At 43.3% G+C, this 17,388-nt stretch overlaps 1 protein-coding gene across 5 annotated transcripts in view; it reads right to left on the bottom strand.

The window, feature by feature from the left end:
• The window catches only part of MAP7D2 (MAP7 domain containing 2), a 104,739-nt gene extending 94,515 nt beyond the window's left edge, over positions 1–10,224 (bottom strand). For 2 of the 5 annotated variants that reach the window (XM_081115417.1, XM_081115414.1), the window contains exon 1: positions 9,946–10,224. In XM_081115417.1, the coding sequence (XP_080971543.1) occupies positions 9,946–10,075 (130 nt within the window). In that variant the 5' untranslated portion in view covers positions 10,076–10,224. The remainder of the gene's footprint in view (positions 1–9,945) is intronic. The other 3 variants (XM_081115416.1, XM_081115415.1, XM_081115418.1) reach the window with 3 other exon arrangements.
• Positions 10,225–17,388: the final 7,164 nt, after the last annotated feature.

A 17,388-nucleotide genomic window follows, 5' to 3' on the forward strand; every position in this document is an offset into this window, starting at 1 on the left:
ATTAGGGATATGTGGAAATTAATGGACCATTAGCGAGAAGCACTTATTCTTTAGAAATAATTTGTGACTGACGAAAACAAAATCAAGTGAAGTGGAATCAGGGTGGGTGAGAAGGGAAACAGAGCAGGGACATGTTTTGCAGTAAGAAAACTGCAATTACTATCAGTAATTTTGTCAAGAGAGCTTTTAGGCTGAAGATGTAACTAAAACTGATTACATAATATTGGTTACTAGCTAATAAAAATGATCCTTGTTAAATTGTGTTCATAACACACAACTCCATGGGGGCGGGGGGTGGGGGGGGGCAGGAATAACCCAAGCTCGAGGAAAGCTTTCACAGAAGGCCATCACAATATTTCACTGTCAATTATCATCCTGGACTGGTGCTCAAGAGAACTGAATACACAATGAATAAAGTAGAGAAGAGGAAACCCTCCTAAGAGATGACACTACCTCCATGCGCAAGGACTGTGCAATGCCAAAAATGCATGCCCATGTGCTAAGGAAAGAGAACATACAGGAATCTGGGGATGTAGGTATAAAAAATAAGCATAGGAGAATCCTGTTTTGCCCAGGTCACAATTCAGATGGTTATTTCAAGTGAAGGGCACACATTAAAGTGTTCTGAAACAGGGATAAAACCTGTTCAATAAAAGACTTTAGCCCTAGTCAGTGAGGCTCAGTGGCTTGATTGTCATCCCATGCACCAAAAGGTTGCCGGTTCTTTTTTTTTTTCTTTTTTAAACTTTCACCCAGCCGGTGTGGCTCAGTGGCTGAGTGTTGACCTATGAACCAGAAGGTCATGGTTCGATTTCTGGTCAGGGCACATGCCTGGGTTGCAGGCTCAATTCCCAGTGTGGGGCGTTCAGGAGGCAGCTGATCAGTTTCTCTCTCATCATTGATACTTCTATCTCTCTCTCTCCCTCTCATTTCCTCTCTGAGATCAATAAAAATATTTTTTTAAAAATCTGTTTTAAAAAATACAACTTTTTTTTTAATGTGCGATACCACTTCTGGGAATATATTCTATGAATCTTGAAACACCAATCAGAAAGAATATATATATATCTCTGTGTTCACTGCAGCAATATTTACAATAGCCAAGATCTGAAAACATCCCAAGTGCCCATCAGTAGATGAATGGATAAAAAAGCTGTGGTGCATTTACACCATGGAATACTATGCAGCTGTAAAAAAGAAGTATGTCCAAAAAGAAGAAGAAGAAGAAGAAGAAGAAGAAGAAGAAGAAGAAGAAGAAGAAGAAGAAGAAGAAGAAGGAGGATCTCTTACCCTTTGAGACAACATGGAGGGACCTGGAAAGTATTATGCTAAGTGAAATAAGTCAGTCAGAGAAAGACAAGTATCACATGATCACATGGAATCTAATAAACAAAATAAACTGATCCAGAGCCACAGAAGCATGGAACAGACGGAAAGATCTCAGAGGGAAGCGGAAAGGGGAGTGGGAAGAGACTAACCAAAGAACTTATATGAATAGTAGAGGCCTAGCGCGTGAAATTGCATGAGACCTAGACCTACTGCGCCACCGCAGGACCCCAGGCCCCACCGCGCCACCATGAGACTGAGACCTGCTGTACCATGGGACCCATCAATGCACCTCCTGGTGACTGGTCGTTTGGTCGTTTGGTGTTACAGCCACTGGCCTTTTACTAGTATAATATAGATATGCATAACCCATGGACACAGACAATAGCGTGGTGAAGGCCTGGGGTGGGGTGGGAGCTGGGTTGAGGGGGGCAAAATGGGGGGAAGTGGGGGGCATCTGTAATACTGTCAACAATAAAAATGTTTTTTATTTTTTTAAAATATATTTTATTGATTTTTTACAGAAAGGAAGGGAGAGAGATAGAGTTAGAAACATCGATGAGAGAGAAACATCGATCAGCTGCCTCCTGCACATCTCCTACTGGGGATGTGCCCGCAACCCAGGCACATGCCCTTGACCGGAATCGAACCTGGGACCTTTCAGTCCGCAGGCCGACGCTCTATCCACTGAGCCAAACTGGTTTCGGCTAAAAGTGTTTTTTTAATGTTGACATTATGGCATACACCTCCCATTCTCCCCCCACCACCATCACCACCACTTTGCTCACCTCCATCCACGTCTGCCTCCCCCTCCCTTGGCTTTCACCACATTACTGTTCATAGGGTATACATATATGTTTCTTAGCTAATCCCTTCACCTTCTTTATCCAGTCACCCTAACCCCCTCCCCTCTGGCTCCCACCAGGCTGTTCCATTTATCCATGCTTTCGGTTCCATTTTGTTCAGTTTACTTTGTTCATTAGATTCCACATATATTTGAATTAGTTGTTTGGGGTTTCTTCAAATATATTCCCAGAGTGAGGGCATCCATCCTGTCAGCCAACCTGAACTTGTTGGTCACTATCAGAAAGTGGTTTCTGTGAACACGTGCTAGGAAGGCACAACACCAGCCCTAGCAGGGAAGTGACCAGACCTCACCTCACAGAGCCCATCTCAACCCAGCAGATGGGATTCCCACTGGACACAACATGGAACCTGGAGACCCCGAGCCAGATACTATTGTCTTCTCCTTCCACTTCCAATCAGTCAAATACCATGCTTTCCCTTGGTCCCAGCTCAATGACCACCAAGTCAAGCCCACCCCCTTGCCACAGCCTGTCAGGTCCCCAAGATGATGGTCTCTATGAGCACCTTGCCATTTGCCCATTCTGGGGAAAACAAAAGCAACGTCTTTCCCCAAGGGCCTAGGGGTCCGGGCCCACCTGGCCTTATTGTGGGTAGGAGAGACCATTTTGTCAAACCGTCTTTCCATTTCCACTAAGCACTGCCTCACAGAGACCCAAAGCGGACTGAATAGCACAGCATATCCTGCACTTCATCCCACACTTGATGGCACAGTGACTGACCACCTCAGAACCAGCGTGCCCTAAGTGACCATGGGCTCGTTCTAGACCAAGAGAACCTTCTGCCAGGATGGAAATGTTCCCGGTCAGTGCTGTCCAATATATCAGCCACTAGCCACAGTTGGCTACCGAGCACTTGAAATGTGGCTGGAAGTGTAAAATACACACTGGTTTTGGATAACTTGGCGCAAAGAATAGAGATCTCATTAATAATTCTTTATATTAATTAGATGTTGAAATAATATATTTGATACCCTGGGCTAAATGAATGGTATTATTAATTTCACCTGTCTGTTTTACTTTTTAAATGAAGCTATTAGAAAATTTAGGATTATATTTGTGATTAGCATTCTTTGTAGTAGCCAGCACCAGCCTAGACTATTAGTATTTTTCTTTAAATTGAATTTTCATTTTTAGATGTTTCAAAAACACACATGAAATTACAGCTTAACGTACTAGATGTAGTTTTACAATTAAAGAATCTACAGAACTTTTTAAAAAATATATTTTTATTTATTTCAGAGAGTAAGGGAGAGGGAGAGAGAGATAGAAATATCAATGATGAGAGAGAATCACTGATTGGCTACCTCTTGCACACCCCACACTGGGGATCAAACCCACAACCAGGCATGTGCCCTGACCTGGAATCGAACTGTGATCTCCTGGTTCATAGGTCGATGCTCAACCACTGAGCCACTGCAGCCGGGCTACAGAACTTTTAATGTAAAATTGAAGAGATAAGTTTGTCCATGTGTAATTAAAACCCTCTTGTGTTCAACACCCTTTCGGAAATGCTAGCCCAGGGCAGAGTTACTAATAGAGTGGCCTGTGGACGGGTGCCAATCTCCTTATTGTTCCTTTCATCCACAATAAGGACATAAATTGAAAGCGTACATTTAGCCCTGGCCTGTGTGGCTCAGTTGACTGGAGCGTTGTCCTATACACTGGAAGGTCAGTGTTTGATTCCCAGTCAGGGCACATGCCCAGGTTGTGGGTTTGGTTCCCGCTTAGGGCAGGTGCAGGAGGCAATTGGTTAATGTGTCTCTCCCACATAGATGTTTCTGTGTGTGTGTGTGTGTGTGCGTGTGTGTGTGTGTGTGTGTGTAAAAAGGAAAGCAAGTGTACATTTAAAAATGTTTATAGCAATTTAAAAAACTATTGTAACTGATTTCAGAGAGGAGGGAAAAGGAAGAGAGATAGAAACATCAATGATGAGAGAGAATCATTGATCGGGTGCCTCCTGCATGTCCCCCACTGGGGATCGAGCCCACAACCTGGGCATATGCCCTGTCCGGAAATGAAAGCATGACCTCTTGGTTCATAGGTCAACACTCAACTACTGAGCCACACTGGCTTGGCTGTTTATAGCAATTTGACAGAGTAATGGGATATCCACTGATATTTTGGACCTAATATCTAATCTAATTTAATATTTAAAAATTGGGGCTTGTATTTTCCATGTCTTTTATATTTGATTTTTCTAGTAAGTCTTCTTATTGTATTTTATTAAGAAATTGGTCAACAACAGATTGGAAATTAGAAAAAAACACACAACTGGTCCTTCACCAGAGTTAGTTTGAGACATACTGGCCTACACTATAAGAGAGAATTTTCCATGAGCATTCCAGAGTGATGACCGAAGAGCCACAATCCTCAGTCATGCCCAATGCAGTATCCTACGACAAGAACCATACTAAGGCGAACTTCCAAATCCTAATAATAAAGGTTGGCCTACAGGGGGGCTAATTCCTAGCCAACCAGAAATCCTGTTAAACGAACTTCTCTTCCTCTAAGCATTTTAGTTAATAAAATTTTTGCTCTAAGAAATGGGGATCCTCATCACCTTTGGAGAGAAAAACTGTGTACTAAGGAAAAGACACACGAAATCCTCATAAAACATGGATCGACAGTACTGAGCTAGATCTTGCTTGAGAGAGGGCTGCATGGCCCATGTATAAAAGGAGTTGGTTATAACCCATCTGGGAAGGCACAGCAGCATAGAAGCTAGAACTACTTTACTCGAGTCAATCACACTTGGGTGTGAGATCTGGCTTGCCACTTACTGTGTGACCTTGAGCGAATGACTTGACTTATAACGTCAATGGATTTATTTGTTGCACTAGAGAATCTCCAAAGTGAGAGATGCCTCTTCTCCCACAAGGTGCTTACCACTCCTCGCATCAAGAAAAGGAGACTATTTTCCCTCCCCTTGAATGTGGGCTGGCCTTGTGACTTGCTTTGACCACTGAATGCAGCAAAAGTGATATTCTGGGACTTCCAAGCCCAGGCCTTAAGAGAACTGGCAACTTCTGCTTCCTCACTCTCAAAGTGCCGCTGCCACACTGAGTTCAGGACAGACTCCCTGGACCATGAGAGGCTTTTAGGACACTTCAAGCCTACTGAGCTCCCAGATGGCTGCAATGGCAGTAGCCACTCAGCTGACACCACAAGGACTGGAAGAACTGCTAACCGATCAACTGAACCCAACCAACCCCAGAACTGTGAGAAACAATAAACTTGCAGTGATTTGTTATACAGGCATGGATAACTAAAACATCTCTAAAAGGGGGATTAAAACAGTATAAATCCCTGGCCGGTGGCTCAGTTGGTTGGAGCATTATTCTGTACATCAAAGGTTGGCGGGTTCGATTCCAAGTCAGGGCAGATGCCCAGGTTGTGGGTTCCATTCCAATCAGGGCTGGTTCGGGAGGCAATCGATAGATGTTTCTCTCTTACATCAATGTTTCTCTCTCACCTTACTCTCTATAAAATCAATTTTAAAAACTTTTTTTAAAAACAAAGGGTGTTTGGGTCAGGCGGGTATGGCTCAGTGGTTGAGCATTGACCTATGAACCAGGAGGTCATGGTTCAATTACCGGTTGTGGGTGAGGTCCCATGTAGGGGGCGTGCATGAGGCAGCCAATCATTGATGTTTCTATCTCTCTCCTTCTCCCTTCCTCTCTGAAATCAATAAAAAAAAAATGTTTTAAAGTGTGTTTGTGAGGAATAAAGTAAAATAAAGTGTGATGAGTGGTTATAATGTTGCTTGGCATATCAGTGCTTGACAATGAGCGGCTGTTACTGAGGAGCTAAGGTTACCGCAAGTGCAGTAGGTGACTGGAAACTTCCCACAGGCACATTCAGGTTCTGAGGGCTCAGGGAAGGCTTAATTCATACTGTGAGAAGCCTAGAGGAAGTGAACCCCCGAAGAGTAAAAGGGATAGGGGACATTTCAGACTGAGGGGAGCACAGGACTATGTGACACTGAGGCAGTCCAACAGCTGAAATCTGGTAATTCTACCTGCTGGCTAAAGGTATTTAAGCAGATCCAAGCAACAGGAGCTGGCTCCTCCTTCGTTACACCGTGCATATAACATAAGCACTAAAAAGAACAATACATTTGATAATTTCCACAGGGGAGGTAATTAAAAGGAAAGAAAACATCACTGGAGGACAATGGGAACACATACTGGATTTTGATATCAGAAGAAACTGTTGCTAAAGGAAACAACCAAGAGGTAGTCCCTTGCGGCCTCCTTCTGCAATACCTCCCAGAAAAACCACTCGCCAACTCATCTCCATCCCCCAATGTGCCCCCATGAAATAGAGAGCCTACATACCACAGGCCTTTCCATCTTTTCTGGCCCTCACAGCACTCAGCACAAACTTAGGAACAAAGGTTGACCTCAAGAAATGCAGGGTTGCCAGAACCAGTTTGGCTCAGTGGATAGAGCGTCCGCTTGCGGACTGAAGGGTCCCAGGTTCGATTCCGGTCAAGGGCATGTACCTGGGTTGCGGGCACATCCCCCACTGGGGGATGTGCAGGAGGCAGCTGATCGATGTTCCTCTCTCATCGATGTTTCTAACTCTCTATCTCTCTCCCTTCCTCTCTGTGAAAAATCAATAAAATATATTTAAAAAAAGAAAAAAGAAAAAAAAAATGCAAGGTTGCCCCGGTTTCGCTCAGTGGATAGAGCATCGGCCCTCAGACTGAAGGGTCCTCAGTTTGATTCCGGTCCTGGGTTGCAGGCTTGATCCATGACCCCGGTTGGTAGGGTTCCTGCGGGAGGCAACCAATCAACGTGCCTCACATCAGTGTTTGTCTCTCCCTCTCTCTTCCACTCTCTCTAAAAAATCAATGGAAAAATATCGTTGGCTGAGGACTAACAACAACAACAACAAAATACAGGGTTGAATCTCATTAGGAATGATACAGCCTTGCTCGACCAATGAATGATCAGATTCTGGGGTGGATTATAATAAAACCTCAATAATCAAGACATTTCTGAGGATGGCATTTTTCTAAATACACAACCTCATGATCCCTCAAACAGAACAAATCACAGTACTACCAGGCACCAAAACTGAACACTCCACTTTTTCCCTACCAGCCCTAATGCACACAGAAGTTGAATATTTTAAACCTTCACACGTCTTTCCATATTTCCAATTTCAAATGAAAGAAAATAGTTTTAAGCTCATCTTGCTATCAGTAGAGTGCATTAAATGGTTCTACAATAAAGTTTCCAACTAGAACTTGGTAAGAATGCCCCCTTATTAAGTTCCTTCAAATAAATTAAAATCCCACATATATATTGCAGGTCTAACCATATAGCCCCTCCCTATCTTTAAGCACTGAAATAACCTATTATTTAAGCTCTCAACCAAATAAAAATGTGAACTTCAATAACCTCCCTTTCCCAATGTTTGTTTCTACTAGGTCCCCCTCCCTCACAGCTTGTTCTGATGGGTGAGTGGGTGGTGAGAGGAACCAAATTTTTTTTAATATATTTTATTGATTTTCTACAGAGAGGAAGGGAGAGAGACAGAGAGCTAGAAACATCGATCAGCTGCCTCCTGCACATCCCCCACTGGGGATGTGCCCGCAACCCAGGTACATGCCCTCGACCGGGATCGAACCCAGGACCCTTCAGTCCGCAGGGCGACGCTCCATCCACTGAGCCAAACCGGTTTCAGCAAGAGGAACCAAATTTTTAACCCCAAAGTGTGTCTTTTGAGATATTGATTTAAACTGGTTATTAAAAACCAAAAACCTCAGAAAGAACTTTTGACCGCCCCCCCCCCACCACTTCCTGCCTAGAATAATTCAGATAGAAAAATCTGCTTCAGGAAGCGAATCAAGCCCTAATCGGTTTGGCTCAGTGGATAGAGTGTCGGCCTGCGGACTCAAGGGTCCCAGGTTCGATTCCGGTCAAGGGCATGTACCTTGGTTGCAGGTACATCCCCAGTGGGAGATGTGCAGGAGGCAGCTGATCGATGTTTCTCTCTCATCGATGTTTCTAACTCTCTATCCCTCTCCCTCCCTCTCTGTGAAAAATCAATAAAATATATTTCAAAAAAAACAGGAAGCGAATCAACATAATCACTTCAGCAACATATGAATTAGCACATGTGATAGACAGGAAGAAATGTAGCAAAGCCTGTTCCCCTCCGTGTTCCATTGTTTCTGGGTGGCCCAGTAAGCATTTGTTTACCATATGTTTGCTCTTTCTCCTACCTGTGATTTACCTACTTCCCTTTTGTGATCATGGACCCCCAGGTCCCCACCTTACCCCTTCTCCTTTGTCCAGAATGGCATATAAGCCTTAACTGCCCCATGCCCCATTTGGGGTTTCATACCTTAAGACACCCTGCCATGTAGATTTGTAATAAACTTTGTATATTTTCTCCTGTTAATCTGTGTCTGTTAATTTGATTACTAGCCCAGTTGGAAGAATTTAGGTGGGAGTGAAGTTATTTTTTTACGCCCCCCACAGTGCATTCTGCGTTCTTCCCTAGCAGATGCAGCCCAGTTTCTCAAGCAAAAAGGATGAAAACAGAAATACATATTTATAGTATTTATATCACTATCCTGATGTTTGTTAAATTCTGCCTTAAAAATATGAATGATGAAAAACACAAACTGGGAAAGATTTAAGCCACCTCCTCCTTCTATGAGTGATGCAAATGAAGGCTCAATCACAAATACACCCTCCCAATGAAAAGCATGTTTTAAGTGACTACAGAACATTTCCCTTGATTTGTTTCCCTTCCTTGGTACACCTTATATAAAATAATTATTCACTATGCGCTAGTTCTTCGAATCCTATACTTAAGATCTGTGAGCTTTGGTGGTACGCATGTTATACTGCAGTAAAAAAAATGTTTTTAAAATAGCTCACATTAACTTTTAAAAAAAAAGGCGTTGCCAAGAAAAACAGCATGAAATCAGTTTCCTCGTCACTTACACCCCCACACTACCTGCAACCACTTTACAGAACCTTAGAAGACGCGCGACCTGCTTATCTAAAATTCTGCCAAATGTCCTCAAAATCTCCCCCTGCTCAGCTCATTTCTAGGCAGCCAATCCGGGCACCAGCCCTCCCCTCCATAGGTTCTAGGAGCTGCAGCCTCGCGGGCCTGGAGACTCATTCCTCGCGCTGCCTTGTGAGGGGGCCGCGGCCCCGCCAGACCCCTGGGCAGCACACGTAGGCGGCAGGGAAACCCGGCCAGGGGCGCCCGCCCCGCCACCCGCCCCGGCCAGTGGGTGACCCACGGGTTCTGCCCCCGGGGACGCCGCAGAGCAGGCAGCTGTACCACCTGCGCATCCGGCTGCAGACGTCGCTCGCGCGTTTCCCTAGACGCAGAGTGGGCGGGCGCGCAGGCCCGGGCGACCCCCCGCAGCCCGCTGTCCTTCCGAGTGCCCCCCACGCGGGAGGATCACGAGGAACCCCCTACCCCGGGCATCAAACGTGGTCTTCGGCACCCCACGGCAAACATACTTGCCACCCATCCTAAGCCACCCCCAAGCTCACTCACTCACTCACTCCAGCCAAGAGAGGACCCTGCCAGCCCGGCAAGGGGCGCGGCCCCCCATTCAGTGCCCAGCCAACCCCAGGCAGAAGAGCACTGATCTTACCTCCACGCTGCGCCCCCACCCCGAGCCCTCCAGGGCCGCTGCCCAGCGCGTCCCGCAGAGGGTCCGCCCGCCCCCAGGGGTCTGAAGCCCACGCACCCGCCGAACCCGGGGCTCTACCTGAAAACCGATGGTTGGGCGGCGAGGTCCGCACCCCGTTTGGTTCGGCCATCTTCCCGTGGAGCGGGGAGCCCCGCGCAGTCCCCTGCGTCCCGGCTCCCGTGCCGCCGCCGCCTTCGCCTTGCTCCATCTGGATGCGCTGCTCGCACGGGCCCACTGCCCACTGCCTGCGCCCTTGCGTCGCGCAGTCCGGACCCTGCAGCGCCCGCGTCCTCACCTGGCATGCGCACTCGGCGTGCACGTGCGATGTGCGCACCGGTTCTCACGCCGCGAACGCGCACACCGGGCCTCACGCAGCAGGCGCGCACCGCGTGCACGTGCAAGGTGGGGGCACTAGTTCTCCCAGCGCACGCACATACCGCGTGCACGTGCGTTGTGCACACAGCGCGCTGGCACACTCGTCGTGCACACCCACCAGTGGAAACACACCTCTCCATGCAACGCACACTCAAAGCGTTATACAGTTTTTCACACAGCGTGTGAGCAGCGCGCACACATACCATGTGCACGAACGTGCTCACTCAGCACGCATATGTTCTCACACATCGTGCACACACGTCTTCACAGGGCTCGCTGACATTCACACACACACTAGGCGTCCACACACATAGCAGTTCCTGGCTAGGCTTCAGGCAGGCGCCCCTTGGGCCAGTGCCAACTTACGCAGACGCGGAGGACCCTCCCAACAAGCACAGTTGGGTTCCAGTTCTCACCCCAGCCAGGCCGGCGGCCACTCAGGGCGGGACTCCAGCAAGGGTGTCCAGGATGACCTTCAAGGAAGGGCAAGGGCACGCAGTTTGAGGGATTTGCGCCCTCCAACCATGGCTCCCGCCCTCCTTGGCTGATTGCACCCCAGAGCTACTCAATGGTTCCTTTTTTCTTGGAGTGCAAATAACACACACTTGAGAAATCTCCAGCGAGGAGGGCCTCTCTGGAAAGACAGATGAGAAACTGTTAAATGGGTAGTGTCAGGAGTAGGGTGGAGAAAGTGTGTGTGTAGGGGGGGGGGGTGTCTTTCCCCTGGACATTTTACACATCATGAACATTTATCTTTTCAAAATCATACATATTGAAAAAGGCATCTTTGTAGAGCCAGCTCAAGCCTCCAAGTGTTTGCCCAGATGCAGGCTGCCAAGTGATGATCCACTGCAGTGGAGTCCCAGGCTACACCTTTCTCTGTTGGCCCATGACCAGCTGAGGTTCTAACGCCCACCATTAGGGGAGAGAAGAACACATGATTTAAAAGCCTAATTAAGTTGAATAAACGAACAAGGTTCGTTGGGGATGATGAAAATATTCTAGAATTAGATTATAGAGATGATTGACTCAATGAGTATACTAAAAACAATTGAATTGTACATTTAAAACTGGTGGACTTTGTTATGTAAATTATACAATTAAAGAAAAGAAAACAAACTGAACCCCTCAGGAACTGAAAAAACCTGGAGAGCCCTTTTGTGGCACATAAATATGATGAACCTGTCTGTGACGCTCGACGGTGGTAAGCCAGAAGGGGAGTTTCGACACAATTGAGCAGGTAAGCGGGCATGTGGGGGCTGGTCCCTTGGCTGTAAAGAAAGCTGTTTCTCAGTTAATCAGGTCATGAGAGCTGTTCCCACCCTCCACTTTTCTTACAGATTTTTTCTTTTTTAAATAAAGATATATATATATAATTGATTTCAGAGAGGGAGAGGGAACGAGAGATAGAAACATCAATGATGAGAGAGAATAATTGATTGGCTGCCTCCTGCACGCCTTCTATTGGGGATGGAGTCCACAACCCAGGCATGTGCCCTTGACTGGAATTGAACCTGGGACCCTTTGTTCCACAGGCTGACCCTCTATCAATTGAGCCAAACCAGCTAGGGCTCTTACAGATTTTTTTTAAAATATAGTTTTATTGATTTCAGAGAGGAAGGCAGAGGGGGAGAGAGAGAGAAACATCAATGATGAGAGAGAATCATTGATCGGCTGCCTCCTGCACGCCCCACACTGGGGATGGAGCCCGCAACCCGAGCATGCGCCCTGACCGGGAATCGAACCGTGACCTCCTGGTTCATTGGTCCACGACCAACCACTGAGACATGCCAGCCAGGCTCTTACAGATTTTTGATACCAGTTTATAATTCATCTAGTTCTTTTGTTGCTGTTTTTAATCTTCAACAGAGGATATTTTTACCATTGATTTTAGAGAGAGTGGAAGGGAGGGGGAGAGACACAGAGAGAAACATTGTGAGACACATTGATTGTTTGCCTCCCACCTGGGCCAGGGATGGAGCCTGCAAACCGAAGTACATGCCCTTGACCTGAGTGGAATCCATGACCATTCATTTTGTGGGCTGATGTTCTAACCACTGAGATACCCAGCTAGGGCTAATTCATGCAATTCTTGAGCTCATTCATGGCTTGCTGACAAGTCAGAGTAGCATTCCTCTCTAGCTTTGTTCTATTTTTTCTTCTTTTTACTTTCTATTCCACTCCGTCCTCTTTCTAGTAATAGACACTTCCTCTGTTTTCTAGCTGTATTTTTCAATCATACATTGTGAAGATATGCATGGCTTTAATTCATATAAATAGTATTGCCCAATAGTTATGATTCTGTTTGTTTTCCCTTGCTTGGAATTGCTTTCAATATCTATCCATTGCAACTGTATATAAAAATCTACCAAAAATAGATTAGCCATTCATTCTGGTTTACTTTTCTGAAAATTGCCTATTCAATCCTAGCCAATTTTTCTATTGGACTTCTTGTCTTTTTCTGTTGATTTCCAGGAGTTTCCAGTATTCTACATAATTCTTTATGGGTTTAAAAATGTTGCAAATATTTCACACTAGTCAACTAACCCTAAGATTAGCAAGCCTCCTTAATTTTTATGCCCAAATCAACCCATTTAAAAGCTTCTTATATGGAAACAATCTCAAATTTATAGAAAAGTTTCAAGAATGACTTTACGGCCCTCAAACTGAAGGGTCACGGTTCAACTCTGGTCCAGGGGGCACCTGCCTTGGTTGCAGGCTCCATCCCCCGCCCCTGTCAGGGTACATGTGGGAGACAACCAATCTATGTGTCTCTCTCACAATAATGTTTCTCTCCCCACTCCCCCCCCCCCCACCCGCTTCCCTTCCATTCTCTCTGAAAATCAATGGAAAAAATATCCTCGGGTGAGGATTGACAAACAAAAAAGAATGAGTTTACAAAGAATATTCATATACCTTCTACTCAGATTCACCTATCATTACCATTTTACCGCATTTATTTTATCATTTGTATTTCTATCTATATCTTTAATATTTTATCAAATGTTTTGAAAGTTGCATCCATATACTTGGCCCTTTACCCCTAAATATTTAAATGTGCATTTCCTAAGAATAAGGATATTCTCTTGCACAACCACATTAGTTATCAACTTCAGTAAATATAATATGGAGCAATTTCATCTAATTGGCTTGCTCCAGTGTAGAGGTACTATATTTTACTATTTTAATTTATAAGCAATCTGTGGGGAAGTACTAAGGCCATGAAAATATCCTCCTCCTTGTCAAAACTTCCCCCTAGATTTAGCATCTATTGATAGTTCTTGCTTGATCCAATCTTTCCCGGGGTTACAAAATAAATTCTTATCCATTTTCCTCTATGGTTTATGCTTTAAGAGGTCTTTTCAAAATGCAGGTATAAAAGGTCAAATTGTGGGAAGTTTATTGCAGCCCTTAAACCTCAGTGGAACTGGGAGTCAAGGGGGAAAAGGGGCAAACCCAAGCTGTAGTATCAGGTAGTTGGTAGAAGGAAGGAAATAAAAATCAGAGGTCGTGTTTAGTATACTACCACAACTCCAAGATAGTCTGTATTTTCCATTACAGATTTACCTTAACTCTAAAGCAATTGTATTTCTTGTATGTGATATGATAGTTCCATATTTACTTTTCTCTATAAAGTGGCTTTCCCAGCACCATCTATTAAATAATTTCTCCTTTACCCAATGATTCTGAAACAAAGCACTTTTTATCATATATTACATCTGCATAGGTAACTGAGCTCTCCATTCTGATATTTCTGTCTGTTATGGCATCTATTATTACTATGACTTATGGAGAGAATTGACTTTTTTTTATCATCATACCATCTATGAACACAGTGTCTATTTGAGCCATGTTTTAAAAATGAGTTTGTGCCCAGCCAGTGTTGCTCAATGGTTGAACCTCGACTTATGAACCAGGAGGTCAGGGTTTGATTACTGGGGTTGCAGGCTTGATCCCCAGTGGAGGGGTGTGCAGGTGGCAGCCGATCAACGATTCTCTCTCATCATTGATGTTTCTGTCTCTCCCTTCCTCTCTGAAATTAATAAAAACACATTTTTTAAAAATAAGTTTGTGCCCTGGCTGGTGTGGCTCAGTTGGTTGAGCCTTGTTCTGTGCACTGTGTTGCTGGTTCTATTCCCAATTCCCGGTTAGGGCACATGACCAGGTTGTTGGCTAGATCCTTGATGGAGGTGTGTGCAGGAGGCAGCTGATTGATGTTTCTCTCTCCCTCTCCCTTCCTCTCTTTAAAATTAATAAAATACATTTAACCACATTATTGTCTGTGTCCATGGGCTATGCATATATGCACATTAAGTTACTAGGTTAATCTCTTCCCATCAACCCATTCCCTCTGAGATTTGTCAGTCTGTTCCATACTTCTGTGTCTCTGGATCTATTTTGTTCATCAGTTTATTTTGTTCATTAGACAGACAATAGTGGTGAACGCCTGGGAGGGGTGGGTGCAGGGTAGGGGGGTTCAATGGAGAAAAAAAGGAGGCATCTGTAATACTTTCAACAATAACAATTTTAACAAACTTTTTTTTTTAAAGTTAGCTGGGCCTTTTCCATTAGGTTAACTTCATAGTTATCTTAAAATTTGTATCTAGTTGTTAGTCTAGTGCAGTTCTAAATGTTTTGTCTCAGACCACCTTCACAGCAGGGGTTAGAAGCCTGCCACCTACTTCTGTTATTTTACTGGAATATGACCACACTCACTTGTTTACATGTTGTCCACAGCTGCTTTTATGGTACAATGGCAGAATGGAGGAGTTGTAACAGACATGGTCTACAAAACCTAAAATATTTACAATCTGGTCCTTTAGAGAAAGTTCACCAAACCCTACTTTACACCTAAAATTGAAACTCCCAAGCAACTTTTATATATTAATGGTGGGTGCTAAGTTTTCCAAAAGTCTAGTTTTTACTTGAAAGCACGATTGTAGTATTGGCAACACTGTCAGTTGTCCTTGCAATGACTAGTTTACTTGTGTGCTGTATCTCTGAAATAGGGATGTATCAGAAAATCTAAAAAAATATTTAATAATTTTTAGTTACCAAAAAAAAAAAGCCAATGATTTAAAAACATACTTTTAGTGAGCAAATTTGAGAAGAGTGGCATTGTTTCACATATTTGCAAATCTCTTTATGGTCTTAACAGAAGACAGTCATCTATCTGCTTTTGTTTTCAATGTGTTGCCATATATTATTTTGGTTAAAGCATATGAAGAAAATCTGGCCTCAGAGGTATGTGGTTGGAAGAAAAGTATTTTAATAGCCTTTTCAGATTTGTGTATGTTTTTTGATATTACACCCAATCTTAACAAATGATAATTTCATAAAGGGTACTTGCAATGTAGAACCTAACACTGAATCAATGATCTTTTCATACTATTAACAATTAAACCCACTGATCATTTAGAAAATATTGGCTAATCCATGAACTTCCAAATGTCAACACATTTCATTCTACAATATTTAAACAGTCACATTCATTAATACCATCACTGATCTTTTCAGAAGTCTTCACTGAGGCTGTCAAGCTAGTAGCAGGTACTAGTTTTCTAAGTTCTAATTTTTACTTGAAAGCTCAAATTTTATCACTTCCAACAAATGTTTTCAGTTGTATTCCTTCAAGTGACAGGCTCATTTTATTCACTTGTGAGAAAATGTTTTCCTCAAACCAAGTTTGAAAAACCAGTCAATTCTTTCAAGTAAAAATGGTGTTCCATGAGCAGCAGTGGCTAGTTTAGTTTGCAATTGAAATAGTCACACACGTTTTTCCTTGAGACAACTGTACTTCCCAGGATGAGCAGAAGTGCTTTATGTAGCACTTCCTATTTTGTCATATGAAACATTAAAAAGATGTGCACTCAAGGGCTGGATTTAATGAGATTGAGTTTTTATTGCTTTGCAGAACAGCTAGGTAAAATTCACTTTAAAAAACTGTTTGCTTTTGATAACCTTTATCAAAAATATTCCAATTATTCTTAGATTTCTAATATTTAATATCATAAACTACGTACTGAATTGTATCAAATTTGCAAAAGACCCAACCAATTCTGTATCTGACACTCCAGTGGATCAAATCAGCAATAGGATTTCACTTAGATTCTGTCCCCACTTTCTGATCTGCCATTATATCAAGTTGTGAACTAAAAGCCTGGACTGGAACAGAAAATACTGGCTTTTTAAGAATGAGCAAGTTAATAAATATCTATTTCACCTACATATCTTTGCATAGTACAAAATAAGGTCCGTTGGATGTGATTTTGAAAAGGTCATTCTGGACAATTGATTTAACATTAGAAAAAATGTCATCTTCAGCACAGGTGTGTAACCAATTAACTCACCCAGAAAATGCAACCCCATATATGAAGTCTCATTGAATGGATTCATCTAAATCAAATAACCAGAAACACAAATAAAAAACAGATAAGCATACATTTCCCTCATATATTACATATCATCTTTAAAAAATAAAAATCTCATAAAAGAATCACAAAGAAGTTCTAGTTAGAAATGTCACAGTTTGAAAGAATCAATTGCAGTGTTTAAGTTATTTCATTTTATTTTCTAATTGCAATTACTTTGCATCTCATTTTTTTACGTAATTCCACATGGAAAACAAAACCTCTAAATCAGTCAATACTAATTAGATTTCATGAATCTATAAAAGGATGTAAAAGGACTCATTAAAGACTTAAGAATGAAATATAACCAGAGCTATCACTATTACTATAAACTTTCTCTAAAGAAATATAGAGCAGTTGGTATTTAGCAAAACATCTTCAAGCAATTTGGAGGCTTCCATCTGTTAGTCTTCCAATGAATTAAATGATGGTAGCAATTATTTTAAATGTTTTTATTGATTTTAGAGAGAGGGGAAGAGAGGAATAGTTCATTGATGAGAGAGAAACATTGAACGGCTGCCTCCTGCACAGCCCCTACTGAAAATTGAGCCAGCAGTCTGGGCATATGCCCTGACCAGGAATCCAATGAGTGACCTCTTGGTTCATGGGTCGATGCTCCACCACTGAACCACCCAGGCCAGGTGGTAGCAATTATTTTAAAGTGTCAACATGAATATACAAATATATATTCTACCTATACATTTTTTTTTTATTACAGGAACCCAAGACTACAAGT

The sequence above is a fragment of the Myotis nattereri genome, assembly GCF_964212035.1.
Source record: "Myotis nattereri genome assembly, chromosome: X".
Taxonomy (NCBI): Eukaryota; Metazoa; Chordata; class Mammalia; order Chiroptera; family Vespertilionidae; genus Myotis; species Myotis nattereri.